At 37.9% G+C, this 23,534-nt stretch overlaps 1 protein-coding gene across 8 annotated transcripts in view; it reads right to left on the bottom strand.

The window, feature by feature from the left end:
- Nucleotides 1–23,534, bottom strand: part of EYA4 (EYA transcriptional coactivator and phosphatase 4) — a 143,045-nt gene that overhangs the window by 33,378 nt on the left and 86,133 nt on the right. For 3 of the 8 annotated variants that reach the window (XM_063390044.1, XM_063390043.1, XM_063390042.1), the window contains exons 4-9: nucleotides 14,991–15,115; nucleotides 13,815–13,883; nucleotides 8,559–8,651; nucleotides 2,840–2,906; nucleotides 780–922; nucleotides 487–630 (exon numbers count right to left, since the gene is read on the bottom strand). In XM_063390044.1, the coding sequence (XP_063246114.1) occupies nucleotides 487–630; nucleotides 780–922; nucleotides 2,840–2,906; nucleotides 8,559–8,651; nucleotides 13,815–13,883; nucleotides 14,991–15,115 (641 nt within the window). The remainder of the gene's footprint in view (nucleotides 1–486; nucleotides 631–779; nucleotides 923–2,839; nucleotides 2,907–8,558; nucleotides 8,652–13,814; nucleotides 13,884–14,990; nucleotides 15,116–23,534) is intronic. The other 5 variants (XM_063390047.1, XM_063390048.1, XM_063390045.1 and 2 more) reach the window with 3 other exon arrangements.

Here is a 23,534-nt window from a genome sequence, read left to right as displayed (position 1 = left end):
TGAGGCATGTCCTTGTTTTCAACATAAATCGGATGATTCATATTGCAGTTTGTAATCATATTGCAGAAGATTAACCACTGAATAAGAAGCTTAAAAATTATCCAAATAAAATAGGTTATCGATCACCAGAGGGTAATCAATGAAATGTTAACTGAATAGCAAATGAAAGAATAAATAACAATTAAGGAGAGATTCTAAAAAATTACGTTAATCCAAGAAGAAACAAGTATCAAATTATGTCATACTCAGGAACATAAAAACAAGGAAAAGAGATTTGTACATATTAGTAAATATAACAAGTGCTTCCAATTCTGCCACTAAAAAAATGAGTGGATTTCACTCCACTAAAAAATCCAAAAGCAGATGCAAGTAGAGACTGCATTCCACGATCAGATCTAAACTAACAGATGATCCAAATGAGTACACATATGCCTACTAGCAGTGGGAAGAAATACTTAGCTTTAAATTTTAGAGGTGGCTACTCACCTGGCATCTGGTAAGAGTAGGGTGTTTGGCCTGGCTGTGGGGTGGAAAACCCTGGGCTGTAACTGAGGCACCCGCTCTGCAGTGGAGATTGGGTCTGCGAGAGCCCACTTTCCGTCTTGATGCCTGGCAACATTACACCCAAATCTGTGTAAGAAATTAATTTTCGACTGATTCTTTAAAATATTTTGTTGCAGTTGGGAAAACAAAAAGAGAAAGCAAAAACCAGAACGCATTCATTGCAGTCGGCATTGCTTTTAGTTCTAGGCAAAGGGAGATAATAAGTGGTCAAATACCGTAAGTGGGTAAGCTGTAGGGCTGTCCTGTCTGGGAATAGGCTGTATAGACGGCCGGTTGCTGCATTCCCGAATACTGGGTTTGTCCGGCATAGGCAGACATTGTTTGAGCTGCTGGTGTAGAAAGAATGTGCGGATAGGGCCTAAATATCAGGAAAAATAGCATTACTGTGGCAACAAATACTTTGTATGTTGATTCAAGCAATAAAGTAAAGAAAAAGGTTTAAAGATGTCCAAAGGCAGTTCATTATTCTGCCAACTGCTCCTCTTCTGGGATTTATTCCATCCCTCACTGAAATAACCTGAAAGACAGTATGTCCCACATTCCCCAAGGCACACTGAATATTTTATGCTGTCCTATCACTACAATTTAGTTCTTAAGCTACTGTGTCCACTTTTAGGCGGGCTGTGCCACTGCTGCACATCTTTAACTTCTTTCAGCCGAGATGAGAACGCTTCAATTAAAAAAGCCTCCACACTTTTTTAATCCAGTGGAGGGAAATTTGGACTAGAAGAATAGAGGAACCACAGAGGTGAATGTTGAAGCTAGTACATTATGTCATCTGTGTAGGTTCTGCTTCAACAGACATGTAGCCTCTAGCTTCAATGGGAGATGGATCCTACCCATTGAGAGCACCATAAAAAATACTGACTCCAATACTTTGGTAACCAGATGGGCTTTAAATGTTCGGAAAATATGGGCTAGGAAAATAGAAAGGAAATAAAAATGGTCTTTTATTTATGAATACTGAGGTTTTATAGAGAGATTGAATAAAATCAAGTTCAAATTTTTTGCCCTCCAGAGTTGCAAAAATATGCAGAGAAACATTTTTCTTGGATTGTTTTGTAAGTCAAATAGGACTTTATGGACCAAAAGTTGAATAAACACTCTGCAGAATTACGCTAACTGAAACCTGGCCATTAAAAGCCATGACTAAATTTCAGATTCCAATTTCTTAATTTTTTTTCTTTCTAATTAATTCAGTACAGTTGGCAGCATTTACTATCAGAAAAGGATTACTCGTTAATTTAGATGCCAAAAAATTGTAACAGTAGATTAAAAATTCTATTAAGCCTTGTAATGTATTTGGCCAAAAATATCTAATATAGTTTGCCAAAACCTGTTTTAAGTGCAACGTGTGCTCTTACTTCAGGCACCTACTTTATGTATTAACAAATTTTGGCTACCATCACATGAATGCAAATTTGTTAAAAAAAAAACTTGAAAGAGCCTAAATGGCTCTTGAATCTTTAGATTCAGTGTTTTCTCTGTACCAAAGTCACACTGTTAACTGTATCAAATACATGGAAACAAACAGATGGCATACTGGAATCAAGAACCTTTGTGCACAACACTGATCACACGACAAAAAAACTAATATACTGCCAACTGCAGCAGTTTCATACAACATCTTTAGTGTTTCTTCCTAAATTTCACACTCCTGGCTTTGTGTGATTGCCCAACAGTCAGTTCCCCCCCACCAAAAAAAAAGCACAAAGAAATTTTCTATCTGACAACATCCGTTGGCTTAAAAATAATAAGATTAAAAGCTAATCTAATTTATTTGATTTTTAAATCTCATGATATCAGAGAGGGACAAGGGAAGGGTGGCTCATGATTGTGGAATGTTTGGAAGCGTTTGGCAATGCTGGCTGTGGAAGGGTCAGGGACAGGGTTACCCCCCCAGTATGCAACTTGTGCGTGCAATTGTGATTTCTATATATAAACTGACTTCTTGAAAATATATCTCTATATATTCCCTGCACATGCTGTTAATATGCTGATGTCTGAGAATTAAATAGTCTGATTATTTTACTTCTGTTGTGTGCTGATATTCAAGGGTATTTCTTCTGCAGCAATACTGCTCAAAGCAGGATCTTACTCTGTAGACACACGAGGAAAAAACAAGTTGGGAGAGGGAGACAGTACTCAAGTCAGCACCGTGGCTTAAGAATTTTCCTTTTTCTCTGTTTCTCCTGCTGAACACTTGTTTACAACAAACCACAAAACTGCCCACAGCCAAGGCCTATAAAAGACTAGAAGAGGTGCAGACACTAACTTGGAGGGATATATCTGTGGAGAGTACTGGTGCGCTGCTCTGGGACTGTAGCCACTACTTGTTATTACTGCAAAACAGAAAACAAGAGTACAGCAGTTAGAAACACCTTGAGACCTACACAGCCACACAGTGTGAACTAAAGCAGCAACATTAACAGAGAAGCCTATTGAAATAAACAGCTTTTCAAAGAAGCAGATGCCACTAGAACCGCAACATCTTAAAAAAAATTTAAGAACTCCCAAATCTTTCACTGTTTGCAGAACTCTTCAGTTAGCATGGGTGTGTCACTCTTTCTCAACTTGACTAACACATTTCTGAGTATACTGCAGAGGCATGTATTTCATACATCACCTGTGAGCCACACACTGTTGATCTCTCAAATCTGCAAGTTGTATTAAAAGGGGTAGTTAAAAAGAATCTTGTGATTTAACATATTTCATGGGATTGAAATAACATACACATACCTTTATAGTCTCACATTAACAAGAAGTTCAATTTTAATACTGGATAGGAAAAGCATGTTTTATATGGTTGTGACTAATTTTAGTTAGGTTAGGTGATGGAAGGTATTGGATTGAGCACTAGAAAGCAATTAACACTTTTTATAAACAGGCCAATTGGAATATAACCCCATAACAACAGCATTTTTATTTTAAAGTATGCATAAAGTCCTGTTCGGTAGCCATCCAAACAGTGTATATCTATACTATTCATAGCTGCATTCTTCCAAGAAAGCTAAAAGAACAATAGTCATAACACATTAAAATTTCATCCAGAAGCAGTGCTCACACTGGATTAATTCCAAGTGTTTGGAAGTTTCCCTTTCCTTTAGCCATCTGTCTTGACTAAGACAGATGTATTCCAAATATATGTACTCTAAAGTGTTGAACCAATCCCTTCAGAGCAAATCCATACTGGGCAAACATACAGAGTGTCTTTATTAGGCCATCTGCTGTTCATTGACTTTTCAAAAGATTAAAGTAGTACACAATGAAGCACTGGAATTTCTTTAGTCTAATCAATCATAGTTGTACTTCAAAGTGTACCCTCTTCCTGAGTTATTCATAATGGTAGTAGAAATGAACATTCAGAATTTTATAAGTGACAAATAGGTTTAGGTTCCTAACTATTTTATGAAACATGATACATTTCTACATCCAGCCCTAATTAACGTCTCTCAGATCTATTGCTTTGAACATACACAGAACTTCATATTTTTAAAGATAGTTTACATGCATTTAGAATGTGTAGGACTTTAAAGGAAAATGCAGTAGAAGAAAAACAATTAACTTATTTTTAAAATATGCAGTTAAGTATGGCTTGAAAATAAAGAAGAATTGGATAACAACATTTAAAATATGTGCCATTAGATTTCATAAAAGAGTCACTGTTTGAAAAGATATTGAGGGTTTGCCTGTGATGGAAATCTGCTAAATTTCATTTTGTGTGGATACTGTTTTTGAGGGTTTTTTGAGAATGCCTTTCTGTAGTTTAGGCTCAGCCCACATAGCAATCCACTACATGTGCAGGCAGCTATTCCCAGAGTCAGACAAACCTGTAGCTGTTTCTATCAACGCAACTGGTTCATAGAATTCTAAAGAATGCTCTTGGTTATTTAAGGCTTGATGAGTAATTAGTCTTCCCTGTTGTAGCTCTGTGACCTTTCTGAAGACAAGCAATAGCAGCAGAGTGACCTTGGAGGTTGCCAGGGCAAGGAACCTTTGTGATCCATTATCGGCTTATCGGATCATTTTTGCTGTACTGCTTCGCTTTTTGTCTGATCATTTGCTGGATGAGAGCTCAATCAATTAACCAATTTGGTTAAATTCACCATGCCACTCCACCTTAAGTAAGCTACAAAAAAAAAAAATTACTATTCATTTAAATCACTTGAGCTATCAAAACCTAATACTTTCCAGCAAAAACTGTCCTGCCTGCCTTTTTATTCTTTCTGCATATACTTTATTTTTAAAATTCAGACAAGAAAATAAAATATTTTTGGGATGTGTCTAGTTTTAAATTTCCTTGATTTTATCCCCATTTTTCTCTGATGATACTACTAGTTGTAAGGAAGAGAAAGAGGCAAGGCTAAAAAATCTACTCTTTTCACTGTTTCTCTGTGGCTTTTCCCTGCAATTTGCTCACTACATTTTAGACTGTGAGATGTTTGAGAAACACAGGGTGTAAGGCCCATCATAAGAGAACATTATGACTACGTGGAGCCTATGGACCACACCTGTATGTATCTCACAGATGAAACCGCTGATTCTAAGGGTTATCAAACATTAAGAGCTTTGGCTGCTGGACAGCCTCCTAACATCTTCCTTCTCTGAGGACTGCTGGCAGTGGAGGAGATGGTGGAGGCAGGTTGCTGTGAGTTTTGTGGTGCTTTATACAGGCATTGTATGAACGGCGCTAAATGCTCTTTTGTGTTGTTTATGTTAAAAAAAACCCAAAATTGTTTATTCTCTGAGAAACTAAAATATTCCAGGGACTTCACTACTTGACATTACCAGAGGAATTCCCTTCAGGGCAGGTGTAAGACCCTTGATCTCTCCAGTTCCCATTAGTGTTGTTTTGCAGAGGGGGCAAGCTGACAGCCAGCTCTTATGAGTTACTGTCTTAGTTCAACTGGACAAGGTGGTTGTGGAGGATTTAAATGATTTAACTGTTTTAATAGCATGTGTTGGTATATTAATATGAGCTTGAGTTTTTTATTTTTCCATAACACATCTGGAAAATTCTGTGCAAAAGGTTAGGTTAAAAGGACCTCATTTAAGGTCCATTTCACAATCTCTATGCACAAGAGAACCAAATGTAGGTTAAACAGCAGTGACACTCCCTAACTTCACCTTTACAGCATTCAGAAATTGTTTTCTATATCTAGAAACTGTATTCTATATCCTGTGTGTAATAAATACTAAATAAAAATGATGAGAACATCAAATATCTCTCTCTCCACTCCACTAAAATGATAAAACAGTTCTCAAATTAATCCACTATTGTAAGCAATATATATACAGTATTACAGTACAGCAGCTGCAACAAATTCACAGTGCATGAAAATCTCAGTTAAGGGCTGTGCACCTCTCCCTGTGAATGCCCACCTCAGTGGGAGTGTGCTGCAGAATCACAGAGCTGCAAACTGGGGACACTAATTACCACTGTTCCTCTTTGAAGAGGAGGAGGAGGAAGGGGAGTGCACAGTGTGACTCCTCACCTGGCTAACCCATGCCCAGAGGCACAGGTTGTCCTGAGGCAGCTCTGCAGCACCGGGGAACGGGGGCCCAGCATCAGCTGCAACACATGGGCTGCAGCTCTGAACAGGACCTTGCCAACCCCAGGAGCCAGGGCAAGGCCATCAGGGGAACTGCCACTCTAAATTCAAGAGATCTACGTGCTTTATCTGTTCAGTTTTTCTATCAGCAGTTCGCAGGATCACAGTTTTCTGTGAAGTCTAATCTGTCTCTGCTGCCCTATACCTCACACAATCTGTTTGAGCTGGTCATTAGGGACAGAGATGACTCCTTTACACCCCACAGGGCTTGTTGAGCCTTCTGCTCAGTTCCAGGACAGGTCACTTGTTTTGACTGCCCTCGGAGCAGGGAAATCAATTTGAATGGGTAGAGTGTTTGAAGGAGAGGACTTCTGCATAGCAGACTCTCAAAGGCATCTCAGCACCAGGAGTTCTCTTTTCACCCATGTCTCTTTTCCTAAAATACAGAGAAGGGATGGCATCATGACTTTGCCGTAGTAAGGAGTAACACGTGTATGTCCCTCATTTCCAGGAAAAACCAAACTGTTCAATGTTGGACTTTGTTACACATATTTTCAGTTGCAGGTGGCTCATTTGACATTACATCTGTCTACTACTCAGCACTAACTGTCTTTTGCAACCCACTGAACTTCCCAACTAACCAGTTAGACTAAAAAAATCAGAGAAATCCTGGTTTTGCTGTTTTTACCACTCTTTAGCACTTTTCCCATAAAATTAGAGAAAAAAAAATTGTCTGATTTGGGAGTACAAGTTAAAGGCAAGTACAAAAGTAACATATTCCATTTTTATGAAGGGCTGAGTGTGTGACCAGGGCAGCTCTGCGTCTCACTCTGATGATGAAGGCTGCACGTCACCCAGACAGGCAGACCATTGACTTCCCACTGAGAATGCCTGTACTCATTTAATGCTTGAGTTTGTGCACTAAATTGAGAATCAGGTTCATATTTCTTTTGAGTATGCAGGTGGCTAACAGGCAAAAAAGGATTGTGCAAGGCTCAAATTCCTGGCTTTTTTTTTTTTTTTTTTTTTTTTAGGCACCAACTTTCCAAACATCCAAAGTGTAGAGATCTCAAGACTTCTTTTGAAGTCGGTGGAAGCTGACGGGTGAGTGGCACCTGGGGAAATCAAGCTGTTACTTTGTTATCTACACCTGAACTGAAGGCTGCAATTCTTGGCACTCCAATATTGCCTTAGCCATAAAATACAACTCACCTGCCTTAAATACATGGTACAAGCTGATAAAATTTCACCAACAATGAAAAAATCACATATAGAGAGTTGGATATTTTATGATTTGTAACTATTACTAATAAAATTTTAACACTGAGTAAAAACAGAGTGAAAAAGAAAATTTTAGCCCAGACTATTTAATTTTTTATGGAACATTTTAGCCTTTAAGCTGAGGTTCCTCTCAGAATAATTATAATGAAGACAATGTTTTCATTTTTTCTGATCAGAAATAGTAAACACTTTAAGTCTCACAAAATATCTTTTCTTCAGGCCTTAAATTAATTATAAATACTTTTCTGAAAAATCAACTTTTGGGTTTAACTGATAGCTAAAAGACAATTCCAAAACCCGATTTAAAAAAATTAATTACACAGAAATATTGTGATTTCCAGAATATTTTAAATAGTGCTTGACTACTTAAGTCTACCAAAGTAACAGTAGCATCAGTGTGGAGTGGTGATTCGTGACTTTGGTGACATTTCAGTCAGGACATTACTGAGCTGTTATTTCCAGATGCAAAACTTATTCTCCCTCCTCTCCTTTTTAATATTATCATTAGCAGAATTCAACTTAATTATTAGAAGGGTGATTATCTGTCCTTTTCTACAGTACACATTTTAATAATTTATAGGGAACTACTTAAACCACTGTTTGTCTGAATTTTTTGAGAACTAACTGAAGCCTATGATTATTTAAAGTAAAACTATTTTCTTGGAAAGAAAGTAGCTCATCTCAGTGGAAAGAGACAAACATGGCAATCTGGTCAGTGTTTAAACCAACCCACTGCTAATAGGAGTAAAAGGATTAGCACTGAAGTATCAACCTTAAGATTTAAAACTGTTCAAATTAGCATGGCTGATGCAAATACAATCCCATTGGTTTTTCTAATATCATACAAGGCTAATGCTGAGAAAAAAGATCTACAGTACCATAGTAACAGCATTATTTTGAGACTTTTACAAACATCAGCGGTCTTAGGCATCATCATTAAGCATTCTTTAAGAACACATCTCGTAAATTGCTGAGTTGTATTTACAAAAATGAAAAAGCTATTATTATTTCTACTACTATTATTGTTATTATTAGGTATAAGATATTATAATTTTATAGTAGTTTTGTAAAGATTGCTTCCATGCAAATGTTCATTAGTGAGGGTTATTAAATGCCGCATTAATGTGCATCTAACAGAATGTCATTTTATTATGGCTTTACCTGACCCAGTAAAAGTGTCAAGCGATGCATCTCCAGTTGTGGTTGCTGTTTCACTGTTGTTCATGGGTTCTGTTTTGACTGCAAGAAGAGACACTACATAGAAGAATAAGTAGACATGAGATTCTATTCCTAGATTTGTACTGGAGTACTCATGCCAGTCTCACTAGCAGTAGTCCAGCTCAAACAAGCACACGTGCAACAGCTTCAACCTTCACTCTAGCACCACACTGAGATAATCGACAGGAACCTGACAGGAATGCCCATTTACCTACACAGCTCTGTATCTCTGCATTCATCCAGCTATTGGTTTTAGCAACTGGAATACCTTCTAGGGAGATTTCAACCTAAATCTAATGGATTCTAGCAATTCCCCAAGAGTAGCACAGAGGAAGGAAACATTAGCTGTCAAGGGATGTAGCACATAACAAAAATAGTTTTGCCTGACAAGTAAAACAATTCTAGTATGGTTTCATGCTAATACAGAAGCAAATTACTTTCACAGTTCCAGCTTATCGCCTTTCCCTTTTCTCTTTTACAGAGTCTATGGGGGTCTTTTTGAGCTAGGTCACCAGCAAGCAATTTTCCATAGCTGAAGAGAGAAGTTTGAAAGAAAAAAAAAGCCAAAGAACTAAGGTAGGACACAAATGACAGCCATGACAAGTCAGCTTCTTACTCAGAGATTACCAAACTGTTTGGTCTGCTCTGAACTCAAATGCATTTCTTGGGCATCATCATGCAATCTTACCATCCAAGCTGTAACTGAAAGCACAAAAAGCACCACAGAGGAAATACAGATTTTGTAATTTAATATGTTACCTGGACAAAACATTTGGCATGGACTTTTTCTAATGGAATTTGGGAACCACCCATCCAATTCATGTGGTAAGAAACAGCAGCAGAGAATATACCGCAGCTTCTATCAGCTGTCTGACTGGCAAATATGGAAGCCTCAACACATTAACACAATTTCTTCATGAAGGTCAGTTAGGGTTGGGCATGGACACTCATCACATGCTTATGGATGCCACAGGTTGGTGCCCAAGGGCACACAGGGAAGAGGCAGTGAAGACCTGCACAAGCAACTACCACAGCTGCATGCCAGGTACCCAAATTCCAAGGGCACAGCCTGGGATTTGTGAAGAAGCCTTTGCTGTGACAGCCAGCCTGGCAGAGCCCCCCAGCAGGTGGAACACACGCCAAGGAAAGGCGTTCTCTGCCAGCTGGTTACCTGACGCCTCTGAGAGGCCTCAGCTAAGCTGACCAAAGCTCTCATCTGTCAACATCGCTGCGTCCACGTTTGACTGCACTGGCAACAGTATGGGAAAGGGGGGAATTCCATGTTCCGAGCTGGCAATGTACTTAAAAACGGTGGCTCAGATTCAAGTCACCTAAATCAAGCGTATAAAAGGTGCCTGCTAGTCTCCCTTTATGTTTAGCTGAGACAGGGAGCTACTTTCAGAGGCTGATTCAGTCCAAGTATGGCCTGAGCTGCCCTCAAGTCCACTATCCCTCATAGAATCTGCAGCAGAAAAGGCGGTGCATGAGCTAAAGAAAGGATTTAGTTTCTTCATGGGAAGAATGTCAGGAACAACATCTGCAGACCCATTACAGAATCACAGAATCACTAGGTTGGAAAAGACCTCCAAGATCATCAAGTCCAACCCATGACCTAACACCTCAACTAGGTTATGGCATTGAGTGCCACATCCAGTCTTTTTTTAAACATATCCAGGGATGGTGACTCCATCACCTTCCCAGGCAGACCATTCCAGTGCTTTATTATTCTTTCAATGAAAAACTTTTCCCTAATATTCAACCTATATTTCCCTTGATGCAGCCAAGCAATAGCAATAGCATTCTGCGATTCTCCCCTGCATCTGTGAGCACTGTGAGTTGTTCATTAGAAATTGCACAGCTGCCAGTAAAGCTGCCTGTGACTGGCCCTGTGTGAGCTACCTCTCCTACAAAATCACATCCCATTTCCAGTCACATTGCCGAAGAGATCTCAATTCAGGAAGTCACATGGGATGCTGCTGATGTCTACAACTGTACAAGTGACCTGTGCTGAATACAGAGGGACACATCAAGCAGGAGAAATTGGGATACATTTGTCACTGTGACTGGTAGAGTGCCCTGCAGCATTACCAGTGCAGCAGTGCCAAACAAACCAAGTGGTTACTTCTGGTTTCAGTCATAAAGTTGTATCCTTCCATTTACTGTCTGAGTAACAAATTTTTGAATGTGTGTCCTTTGCATTTAAACTTCTTTTCATTATTGCTTCTCTTTCATAAAACTACTATGTCCAAATAATCTCCCTGCAAGCAGCAGGATATTAATTCAATATCGAATCATTAGAGAAGAATTTTAGCCACATTTATTCAAGCTGTTGTGCACTCCTCATTTTGCTAGCTATTATCTTTTTATTTAAAAAAAAAGCTGTGACAAAACCAACCCAAAATGGAAAAAAGTAATTCTTAAGAGTAATAGAGGGATCAGTCAGTTCCATTTCTATAATTATTTGAGAAGGATGTGATTTTATTTTCATCATATCAATAGAGCACCTATCCAGAAAAAGTTCAAAGGTCATTTGTCACAAAATGGTGGCCCCCACTAAACCTCTTAGTCAAGTGGAACATGTACTGTTGCCTGAAGTCTCAAAAGTACCTAAATTAATTTATTTGCTGATTACTGCATAGGGATACCTCTACGTACTTCTGCAAAGTCTGGGCATCTACCTACATGGAAAAAAAACCTTTTTAGTACCTTTATCTCTTTCTCTTCAAGAAGGTATTTCATTAATGTCCATTGTAAGCTACAAATGTTCATTACTGCATCCAAGAAGACAGTATGTGTTTAACTGTCTTATTTAACAAAAACTTCAGTCACGAATTGAAATGTTTATTTTAGAATTGTATCTAGTTCTGGTTAATACCAGCTGCACTGCACTGCCATCAGCACTAATAGACACCATCTTTTTTCCTTCCCTTTCAAGCAAATAATGTCAACCAAAAGAAACTCCCTCCTGCACTTACCTTGAGGAAAAACATTATATTGGCACTGAGTTTTGTTGAAAAATAGCTATTGAAAGTCTTTTTATATATGTTTGATTTTAAACAGTTCTACTTTTTTGCATTCAGATTTTATGACAGTAAGGAATTCATCTAGGTCCTTCCTCAGTGTAGCTAGAGATTTTGACTATGACCTACTTTTCTTTATGTTGCATGTCATTAAATAAAGAGGGGAAAAAGCACAAAGCTAACTTAGGAAAAACAAAATATTCTAACACCAGTTCAAGATAATTTGTTTGTTTGTTTGTTTAATGTATTGAAAGAGTGAAAATAAAATGAAAAGCAATCTCTAACTAGAAATACATGAGTGCTGCTAGCAGCGAGGACTGCCTGTTTTCTGCTCTCAGCTGGGATAGAGCAGGCAGCTGTGTGCTGCTTCATTGCCAGCTGGGCTTAGACCATGAAAACACGGTGACAGAGCAGGGCTACCAGCATCATCAGGTGCTGAGGCACGTGATGTACAAGGAGACACAAGGAGCTGGGCTCGGTCTGTCCTAGGAAGAGGAGGCTGAGGGCAGAACTGATTGCTGCCTGAAGCTATCTAATGGGACGGTGCAAAGACAACAAAGAACAGAGGCACACTCACCTCAAAAGGTGCCCTGGAAACAACAGGTGGGAACAGATACAAGCTGCACTAAGGGAAAAATCCAATGAGATGTAGGAGGAAAATTCAATGCTGCCTTGAGCAACATGAGCTGAGAAGTTGGCTGTGCTCTGAACAGTGCTTGGCCCAAATGACCTCCAGGGATCTCGTCCAAGCTTCATTAAGGCTAACTCAGAATACAGCTCCCAACAAGCAATGGCTTCTACAATATACCTTGGTGAAAAGACTCAGCAGATCAAAATGACTGCTACTCTGCTGACCCTTTTTTATTTTCTCTGAAGCATTCCTCTGTTAAGTACTAAAAATGAATGCAGAGTTTTAGGGGCAAGAGGTGCTAATACTACACATGAAGGAGGACAAGCAAATGCAACAGAAGTTACAGGAAACAAATCTGATTTTAAAAGCTTATGTAAAACAATAAACCACACAGCTTGTCATAGGAATGATTTTCCTCTTTTAGCAAGCCTTGAGAGATTTCCTGGGAATATACTGAATGAGAAGCACAATTCTAAAAATTGTACTGCCTATGGAAAATCAGATTTAATACAAGTAACACATTGTATTTCCTTACTACTAATAATTAGTACTTAAATTGTTAGCTTCCATATTTACCTGAACATGCTAAACAGTTAAATGAGGTGACAGACCAAGTCATCTCAGTGTTAAACTTAAAATCTTGTAATTGAGCAGTAGCATTCACATGGAACAACTTATTCTAGTGCACATGATCTTTTGTGCTCAAGTCAACCTTTTTTTTTTTGTAAATTTTCTTTGCATATGTGCTTTACAAATGGCAAGCTAATTCTGAGGGAATTTTTACAAGGGCAAGTTTTTGAAATATTCCTAACTTTAGTGCAAACCTGCACAACTTAAGCACCTTTGCAATGGCTTGTAGAGAAACATGGTGATACATGTTTACACCTATGATTAATCCCATATGTACTGAAACAATGTCCCATATAGAGTTATTATTAATCCTTATAACTTATGACAATTAATAATACATGTCAGGAAACTCATAAATGAAAACAACAGCCTGGAAAATTTGGCCAAATTTTTGTAAAGTGGCAAGTTACATGTGGCAGCACATTAGACATAAGCTTGGATTAATAATGAAAGTCTTAGTAGGAGTAAGAAAAATACTGTCAACTTTGACTTGTAATCATGCAATGCTCTACATAAAAATAAAAGAAAAGCAAATGGGCATTCTGTCAAAATTCCATGGGTCTGATTTCCACCAATGCTGACTACTGGCAATTCCCAGCAATGCTGAACACCACGAGACAATCCCAGTCACTCAGAGCATGTAGACAGCTAAGCTAATTATAAGCGGGTTAAATTCTCCTTGCTCATCAAATGACTTTCAAAGCATTGTAAAACAACGACTTGTTGCAACCTCCTAACAGTTTTCTGGCTGTGGGAAAAGCCTTTGAGAAAGGATAGGAAGAAAATGCTCGGGGTGAGGGGGAACCCCATGAGAACGTTCAAGCTGGATAAGAAAAGACGGGAGCAAACGGCGAGAGATGTCACACAGCAGTCACGGAGACACCGCACATGCATGCACTGTACCAGGGTCTCTCATACTTGTTGCAGAGGAGGGAGTACTGCAACTCAGCAACCAGTCTGCAGTATTTAACACAGTCATGTTGTCTCCTGAGAACAGGAATGGTACAACAGTTCATTCTCCTAATGTCTGCTCAGGGTAAATGAACAAGGCACATCAGTGTTTTGGCACTTTAAATCAAGCCTTTTAATGGAACTGTATTGGTTTTATGGGTATTATTTCAATTGGTTTATTTATGCACATTGTATAATATAGAGGCATCCAGTTACTAGCGTTCTTTAATTGCATGCTTGAAGTTTTCTCTTCTCTTTATGCTGGAATAAGGATTCTGTTTAAAAATATGGTTCAGCTCTTCTTTGCAGAGCTGTTGCCCTCCCAGGCACATCCACTTTTTATTGACATTGACAGACTTTTATTTAAATAGAGTAAATGAATAAAATGCTCTACCTTGTGGCCAGAAAGTACAAACCAAAAAAAAAATTTCTTAGTAACAACTGTTAAAATAGACAGGGATGTATAAACTCTAAAAAAGAAACTCTAGTTTGACTCATATCCATGGGGTCACTTTCATGGACTGCACCTCAGAATGTGGCACCCTGCCTCCCACTGCTGCGGCAGAATTGGTGATCTGAAAGCACTGGAATATCTGTGTTGTAGTTGCATGGCAGTGCTGTCCCTACATATCACCTAGAGCAGCAATGACCAGCTGCTGCTGAGGAAAATCTAACAATCTCTTTATTACGAACTTTTACCTCCCAAGAAATGGAATCAATCGGAAAAAAACCCACCTACATCTAATTTTGATGCACATCTCTTGATAATGATTTTAATTTAACATAAATGCATGTAACTCAGGATATAAGAGTAAATTATTACTCATCAAGGAAGTATGATACAGAAAATACAATTTATTTTGTAAGTTACCAACAGGTATAAGCAAACATTTAACAACCATTCAAAAATTTTCCTTACTCCATCTTTGCACCTTGTTTCAGTTCTGCCTCTTACTTCAGTTGGTTCAAGTCAAAGAAGTGATGTTGGAATTAGAAATTTACACTTGTATGATCCCCAGTTTTTCATAATTCCTGCCTTATATTTATAAACAGGTATATGGTCATTCTTGAAATTATGGTAAGAAATGCATGTGACTAAAAACCTGTCCAAACTTTCATGTGCCAGCTGTGTCTTACACTTACCTCCTGTTCCATTTGTTGTGACTGATGTGCTACTGAGATTCGATTTGTCCAGTTTGGAACTACCTGGCGCATCACTACTTCCAACAAGATTATGAGGACTGGCTAGATCCTGCATTTCCATAGATCTGTTAAAAACAAAGGTGACAGTATTAATGCATTGTAATACTATCTAAAATAATCTGCTTCTTCTAAAATAACTTTTTTTTTTTTAGTGTGGAGAGTTTGCAATGCATCTGGATTAACAAATCAGTACAGGCTCCTTTGACATCTTTGCCTTTTACCAAACCTAGGAAAGTAGGTAACAGCAACAATGCCACTATTTTCCAGTTTTCTTTTAAGTGTTATGAAGTGACACAGGCTTATGAAACTGCCACTCAAACACACCACAGAGTTTGTTCATAAGGTAGTGCACAGATATGGATGGACAGATGGAGAGATAAATGAACAAATTCAGGTATATAGGTATTTCATAGAAGAAAATAGAGAAATTAGGTGAAAAGTCAGGCATTACACAGGGAGCTGAACAGGAACTTCTGCCTCTCATTATCTGTATTCCAACCACCAACAGCTATGACATCCACAGTAAATTATAGGAACAGACCAAACAAGTGAATGAACAGAGCCTTCATGTACATCTGGAAAATTCTTCACTCCTACAAATGTGTATTGTTCTTCTTGGATCACTTGATATTTGTCTTCTTCTGCGTAATTTCTGGGAAGCTTGCAAAATTTCAAGTGGATTTAGACTGCAATGAATTCCAGCATCACAGTTACACTGGGGGCCTGTAGATGGCTTTCATGCAGTGTCAACAGATCTGCCCTTTTCAGACAAAGACAGAGCAGACAAGGAACATTTCTTGTTAGACCGGTAATTGCAATCCAATTTGCAGCGTGTGCTCGCCTATTCCTTGCTTCATTTATATATTAATTACACAGATTTTTTTTCCCCAGAGAAACAATTTTGCTGTATATAAGCAAAGTTGCCAGCCCATCTGTAACAAGAGAACGATTTACCATATGTATACTCCAAAGGCCAACAGAATGATTGTCTCACAGAGGATGTAAAAGCCCAATTACATTGTAGAAGGCTGGGATGGCCAGGAAAGAGATGAACAGTTGGAATGGTTCAGTAACAACAACAGCTCCCAGACATTCACATTCTGACCAGGACAATCAATGGCAAATCATTAAGGGCAACATCCAGCATCTTAAGAAAGTTTTACTTTGAAACTGCCTGTCTTTTGTGCTCCATGCATCTTCCTTCTGTGGAAAGCCAAACAAACAAAACACCACCACCTTTCCATCAAATGTGGATCAGCTGGCTGAACTTGGTTTTTTTTTTTTTCCCCTCCAGAAAATGAAATGATCTGACTTTTGTGCACCTAATTCTGCTGATCTCCTGGATGATTTACTCCCTCACATTACATTCATTTAACTCAAGACAGAGATTCAGGGCTTTCATGTCTTGAATATATTTGAGAAAATGTAGGAAATACTATATCTCAACTGGGAAAATAAATTAAGGCCTTACCCAAAGCCACATGAAGCAAAGAAACCCACTCACTCAAGTAAATACATGAGTCAACAATGAGATGAACTGGCTAAGCCGCTGCCCAGCAGCACTCTGGTTGAGCAGGACAAAACTGGTATTGCTACAGGCCATGCATCAGCAAGTTAGAATTTTACAGCCATATCCAAGGAAATGCAAAGGAATAAACTGAGATTTGAACTGCACTGAACCCGATTTCTTCATCTAATTGTATATGCATTTCTACACATCTGTCAGCAGTGCATTCTATTTATTGTCTACTGGAAATGTGATCAGTGTTAGATGAAATAAAATGAACTCAGGTTGTTTACAAGTCTGCCAGGTTTTGTTTAGCAGTTTCTGTAGAAGTATAGCAGCTAAAGGTTAAAAAACGTCTACGAGTTTCCGTCTTGTATGTATTTAAGGGAGCAGAGGAATGCTACACAAAATAAACAATGCGTGTTTCATTGCATATACAGTGTAATGCTCCCCACGTGTTCACTTGGCTGTTTTAAATATCATGATTTCCTGTTGAAGCATGATCAGCACACAGACACCTAATGGGCAGTTCCAGCTTAGAAAATTCACACACGGCTTTTTCCCCTTGGTTTGCATGAAAATTACAACAATTTCTTTTCAGACAGGCGTACGTCATTGCCACAGATGCAAATACTTCAGCAGCATTTTAGAAGCAAACCCACTTTTTCACCTATCCAGTCTTTTTAAGAAGTATCCATTTTTAGCACTTTTCACAGTCAAATGAATCCAGTTTTCTTAATCAGATCAGATTTTTTTTAATCAGAAAACTAAGTCCACCAACTATCATTTTCTTGGCAAAGACTATAAACAATCAAATTTTGAAAAAATTAATAATTTTTGTTCCAAACAAGAATGAAAGCTTCTGTACAGAGAAATATTTTTATTGCCCCAATTTATTTTCTGTAACAAATGGCATCCCGTCCACAGACATGGCAAGTTAATTAACTAAAATTATTTTAAAAGTAGTGTCTTCACATATAGACACTTTTTCTGCATGAGTAAAAGACACCTTGTACTTATTGGTAGTCTATTAAGAATCAAAAGGATATCCAAACCAATAAAAAGCTTCACAAAACCATGTGTATACATTGTATTATCCTGGGTGCTCCATCCTGTGTGAACAAGGACAGGGATTACTTTAATATATCCCTATGTGATTTATTTACAAAAGTGCACGTGTTACCTTCTGTGTAACACATCTAATTCAATTTACCTTTCTGGATACATTTAGTTTACCTTTAGCCTAAAAAATTCTCAGAGAGATGTAAAAGACTTATCTTCCAGTGAATAGAGGATTCAGGAAAAATGCTTTGTAAAATGGACAAAATAATTCCAACATCTTGAATTAATTTTGTCAAACTAAATGTTTATCAGTCCTGCTTTCACTGACTTAATCAGAAGCAGGTTCAGGTTCAGTATGTGCTTTCCTGCACTAAAAAAAAGGTTAAAAGGAATCTCTGAAGGAGTAATTAATACTTCTAGGTTTATACAGCTATTTATTAAAGACTGCTTTCTAGTAAATGCAGTATGTTCCAATTTAGGTGGAATAAAGTTTATTGTTAAAGGTGCTTAAAACACACACTGTACATTTTTATTTTACATATTTTGTTTCTCTGCCAGGAACATAAATGAGCTTTAGTTTTCCCCCTCCTGCAATGTCTCAACTTTATTTTAGAATAAATAAAATTCTACATTGCATAAAAAGATGCACTTTGTCAGGAAATGGATTGCTTGATAAGAAGACGTTTTAATTATCTCGACTGTTTGAGGAAGGTTTGCACTATTCCCAGCTTCTCAGCAAAAACCTGGAACCTGGCAAGACAGATTTGTCTTTTATTCTGTTTGGGCTGTGCTTAAAGTCCTTGAAAGCTGGTATTTGCACATGCTTAGTGGATCATTTCAGAGGCTTACTGGAAAACTCTCTAAAACATCTCATTTCACAGAACAGTCTCCCAGATCTCAGTGGTCTTTAACTCCAACTTGTGGACCTACTCCAACCCTACCCAAATGAAGAAGGTTTGAATCAAAAATATGTCTGTGTGGGGATTCTGAGCCTTCCCTATTAGACATATTCTGTTCCCCAGCTTGAAGTTACATCTTTTCAAGGGTTAGCCTATGCTCAGAAGTGGATTAAGGAAGAGCATCCAAAGAGATAAATTCCACCCTCTTCTGTCCCATCTTTACAAGTCTGGATGAACAGAACTTGTGCCCTACCCCAGACCCCCAGAGCGCGCAGCCCAGCACCATAACCCAACCTTGCACAGGAAGGTGTAAGTAGGACTAATTATGATTGCCCCATTTGACAACTGCATCTCTCTATTTCTGTGTAGCTTTCACTTGTGTTGTTTTAAAGGTAAAAAGCTCAAGCCTTGCTTCTACAGTTGTTTTTAAAATTCGTCTTTCCCTCCCCCACCCTTCATTACAATCACATATTCATTTCACTGCTTTTCTTCAGCAGACATAAAATGTATTTTCAGAAAATCTGAGTTGCTATAACTGTGTTATTCACCTGCATTTCTAGTTTAAGTATTATTAACGTGGACTAAGAGGTGGGTCCTTCTAAAGCTTGCAACTCCACTGATTAGTTATTAATTCTAGAAGAACATATTTATATTTTTTACTGAAAGAGATGTTCTAAAATGTAAACTTTTTGCTTCCTAATCCAGTTCAAACTTTTTTACCAACAAGATCGAAAGCATGAAATGATTTATCAAAGATTTATAAAAGAATAAATATTCTAACATGAAAACTAAATACTTCAAATTCTAGACTTACCAGGACATTTTACAAATACCAATTCCTTTCTGTAGAATTTGAAGCAAATTCAAATTGCAGGAGAACTGAAAGAAGGACTAGATGGAGGCTATTGGAAATTGAATAATTTAATTTAGTTTGTAAATAATCATAACAAAAATTTTTAAAGTATTTAGAATTCTTTGACAGGAAATTCACCACATACATTTCTTTAGCAAATTCTCACTAAACTTCACTGAGGCAAAAATGCATATTGTTACTTCTGCTATTACTATTACTATTACTATTACTATTACTATTACTATTACTATTACTATTACTATTACTATTACTATTACTGTTGGGTTAGTTTCCCCCCCCGTTTTTCTAGTATCCCTCCTGTTGTGATACCAATTCTTAAAGATTCCATACTTTCTCACAGAAACCTGGAGTCATCAGCTACCCCGGAGGTTCTGAAATGAGGCAAACAGAGACTTTTCCCTTTATTTCAAATTAACTTTTAGTGCAATAGGAAAATTGGAACCGTTCAAACTCGGCTATATTTGTTTCCTACTGGTATCAGCTCAGATCTCAGACTAACTGCACTGTTTTGAAGACAAGTAGATTAATTTTTTTTTCCATTTCCAGCATAATTTTTTTTAGGCAGATCTTTCAGCCATATTCCGAGCAGGACAAGTGAGCTCACCTCCCCTTCAATCTGAACTAGTTTATATAAGCCTTTATTCTGACAAAAACAATCAAAATGGATGCACATACACACATTTCATTTGCCCAATCTACATAAAATCTGCAACAAAGTTTAAAACAATCAGTAATTTAGATAACACCACAATTAAGAAGCTTTTTTCCTGGTGATTTTTTCTTTAAATTACATTCATAGTTAGACCATGTATTTTTCATGATTACTTGCACCTACAAGAACTGTAAATAATGCAATTAAAAAGAAGTTACACCAACCCTTCAAAGGCTACAGTGGGCAGTAAGGAAGAGGGTGAAGAGAGAGAGAGTCTGGATGATGGACAGGTTTCCAGGGAAAATACAGTTGTATACAAATTCATGTACACTAACACAGAAATACATCCAATCTTATAATAATTCTTTGGTGCTCAGTATACACAAAAAATTGTATTTAAGTGTATACACAACAAAAAACTTCCCAACACCTTTCCATAGAAGATCACCACCAATAATGCAACAAAACACACAGCCAAAATAAACTCCTCAAATGAGTAACACTTCCAATCAACCCCAAAGTACAAGATAATATTTTCTTTTCCAGGTGCTTTTACACTGTTTATGGCAGCCTTTGTCTTTTTTTTTTTTTTGTCATGCAAAAGGTAAAGAAGGAAAAGCACAACCAACGAGATAAATTTGGTCCAGTGAGACAACTGCCCCTCTTGTTTTTCCCAACTCATCAAGCCCACTTACAGACCTTCTTAAGCTTAGTAGATGGCCAACACAGCAGAACTTTTGCTATTCTAGGCACAATATCGCAAAAGCTGCTCCTCCAACACACAAGTTCTGGAAGCTTGCCAGATTTAAAAACAAATAATAGTACTGGACCTCCTTCCCGCTCTACTTGAGGCCTCCTCTCTTAACTTGTAAAGCAGTACTGTGCTAAGAAGCAGTAAAATAATGTCATGTCATATTGATAAAACCGGCAAATGCTCCTCAGGGTTTCATTTTATTTCTTTTTTTTTAGCAATACAGAAAATAAGTGCTAAACATTTTGAAATCATTTGGGGATAGGAGGTGGATTATAGCTGTATAATTTCTGTTTCTTATGTGTGTGTAAGTAAAGTGTCAACATTCATATTAAAAAAGTAATGGAAAGAGGCAAAGCCACACTGATATTCAAAGAATAAAAATGCTTCCATCAATCTGCAACCAATGTCAGACAAAGGGTATCAAAGTGAGGGAACCTTAGTGAAGCAAAGAATTTAAACAACCACGTTTTTCTTCAATGTTAAGGAAGGTAATTACATAGGTAATAAAAAAATAAAAATATCAGAAGATTGAGCTTTGCAAAACTCTAAGTATAAAGTAAGAACTGTACTAGACTCCCTATGGAGTACTCATTACAAGCTTGAATATCACCATGCAACTTCCCAACATGTGAGTTCAAGCTCACAGGAAAAAACCCCATACCCAGATATTGCAGTAACTGCACTGTGGAGAGGATCCTTCAAGTACAAAGGAACAATAATTTGAAGAAAATTCAAAACTGCCTGAATTTGTTTAATAGTTTTTTGATCTCAAATAAACTGCTTGTCTTACAGAGGATGAAACCCCTTAGATAATTCTTTTGGGGCATAAAGGGGCACAAGTTGAGATTGTATCTCAGTTTTGCTTTCCTGCCTATTGTTCTTCACTTGGCTATTCAAGCCTAATTCCAGGGGAAAAAAACCCTCATGCAAACAGTATTTCTTTACAGGAGCTGTCTGACAGGCAGGCTGTGTCAGTGCCTGGGATGCACTTGATGCAGAGGGCTCAGCTGAGAAGTGGGCGAGCAGGTTTGGTGACAAAGGCTGGCATTGTAGTTTGCCCCCTTACACCATTCCCAGCAAGAGAAAAAGGGATTTCTTTTAACAGCACTGCAGCTTCTTCCCCACCCCCCATTCCCATTTCCTCGGTTAAGCTTCAGCTATCACCCTCCCTTTTTTGACCCCGTGCCACCTTGAGCTTCTCTGTGCTTCCTAACAATTAGGTGTCAGATATTTTTTGTTTCTATTAAATCTATGTTCCCTCTTTTCTCAATGCAAGAACAACTGCCAAAGGCTGAAGCTTTTGTTGATCTAGTATATGGCTATTACTTTAGTAATAAACTGATACTAATTTTTTTACTGAAAAGGATATATGTATTTGTTCTTTGTGACTCTAGTGAGAATATATGACTAAATACTGTGAAAGATAATTGCTTAAAAATTCAAGTTTATTTTTGTCAGAAAAGAAAAACTGGAATGTTCTTCTTGTGCCTCAAAGTGGGAAGTTAAGTTTTGCTCTTATGATGATTAAACACACCAATGAATTTAGACAGCTTGGATTGTTGTGCTATATAATTGCTGAAAACTATTATTTGCTTAGAAGTCAGTTACTGCATGGTTTCTCTTGCTTCTGATTGACTGAGACATTTGATTTCAGTTTAATGTCATTTAATGTGGTTTCCAGAAAGCCACAGAAAACTGTGTATTCTAGTGCAGTTCAGTTGGCCACAAATCCACATTACAATAATTTTTCACTGCTTTCTGACTTTTATTGGGAATGAATGTCATTTCCCTGTCACAATTAAAAGACAATGTAAAATTAATTTGGATTTCCACACTTTTGGATAAAACATGGAATACCTAGGAGCCATTTCTGGATTCTCCTGTTGGACATGTAGCCGACTTGTCCAAAGCCAACAAGGATTAAAATAAATAAAAATCAAGACAAATCAGTGGAAGTGGAACATACTAAGTTCTTTACCTCAGCATAAACTTCCAGCTCACCTGCTCTATGCTCAGGAGATTTTTCAATTACAAAAAACAGATTCAGAGTAGGGAAAGAGGCAGGCTGACACTGAAAAGGAAAGTAAAGGGAGGCACTTTTTTTTCCATATCCTCCCCTTACACATCATCTCTCCATTCTGGAGCTTAAAATTGGTTTGAGTTGATGAAAGCAAATGATAGTTTTATATGGGGAACTGTTCCATTCTGATACAATAGACTGATGCACACACAAAAGGCAAAGCTATGTAGAACAATACCTTCTGGCCAGCTGGATCCCAGCCTTTGAGATCTCTTTTCTGGGCTATCCTAATGTGACAGCAACAGTTTTGATGGAATGCAATTTTAGCTCAGGGTTTCCACTCCAGTCACTGGAGGAAGCATCTGGAAAGAGGTCATGTGGTGTCTGAAAACATAATTCCCTTCTTAAGGAAAAAGGCAGCTGGTTGGAGAAAACCACTCCAGGAGACAGGGAGAGAACATCTAAACCAGTAAGTGTCAGGGACCAGGGGCTGACAGAATAGAAGAAATAGGGGCTGGGTACTCAATTTTTACTCCACATAGAGACGGGCCCATCCTAAGCCTGGACATGTGAACTGAAAACACATGAAGTACACAGACACCTGCTACTTAACAAAAACAAACAAACAAACAAAACCAAACAAAAATCCCAAATTAACAAAACAAAACACTAAAGCAGGTTTTGAAGGCCTTATGTGAGCATTTAGAGTAAATCAA

Source organism: Prinia subflava, chromosome 2, assembly GCF_021018805.1.
Source record: "Prinia subflava isolate CZ2003 ecotype Zambia chromosome 2, Cam_Psub_1.2, whole genome shotgun sequence".
Lineage (NCBI taxonomy): Eukaryota > Metazoa > Chordata > Aves > Passeriformes > Cisticolidae > Prinia > Prinia subflava.
Note: the sequence above shows the minus strand (reverse complement) of the source record. Positions and strands in the feature narration are given on the sequence as shown.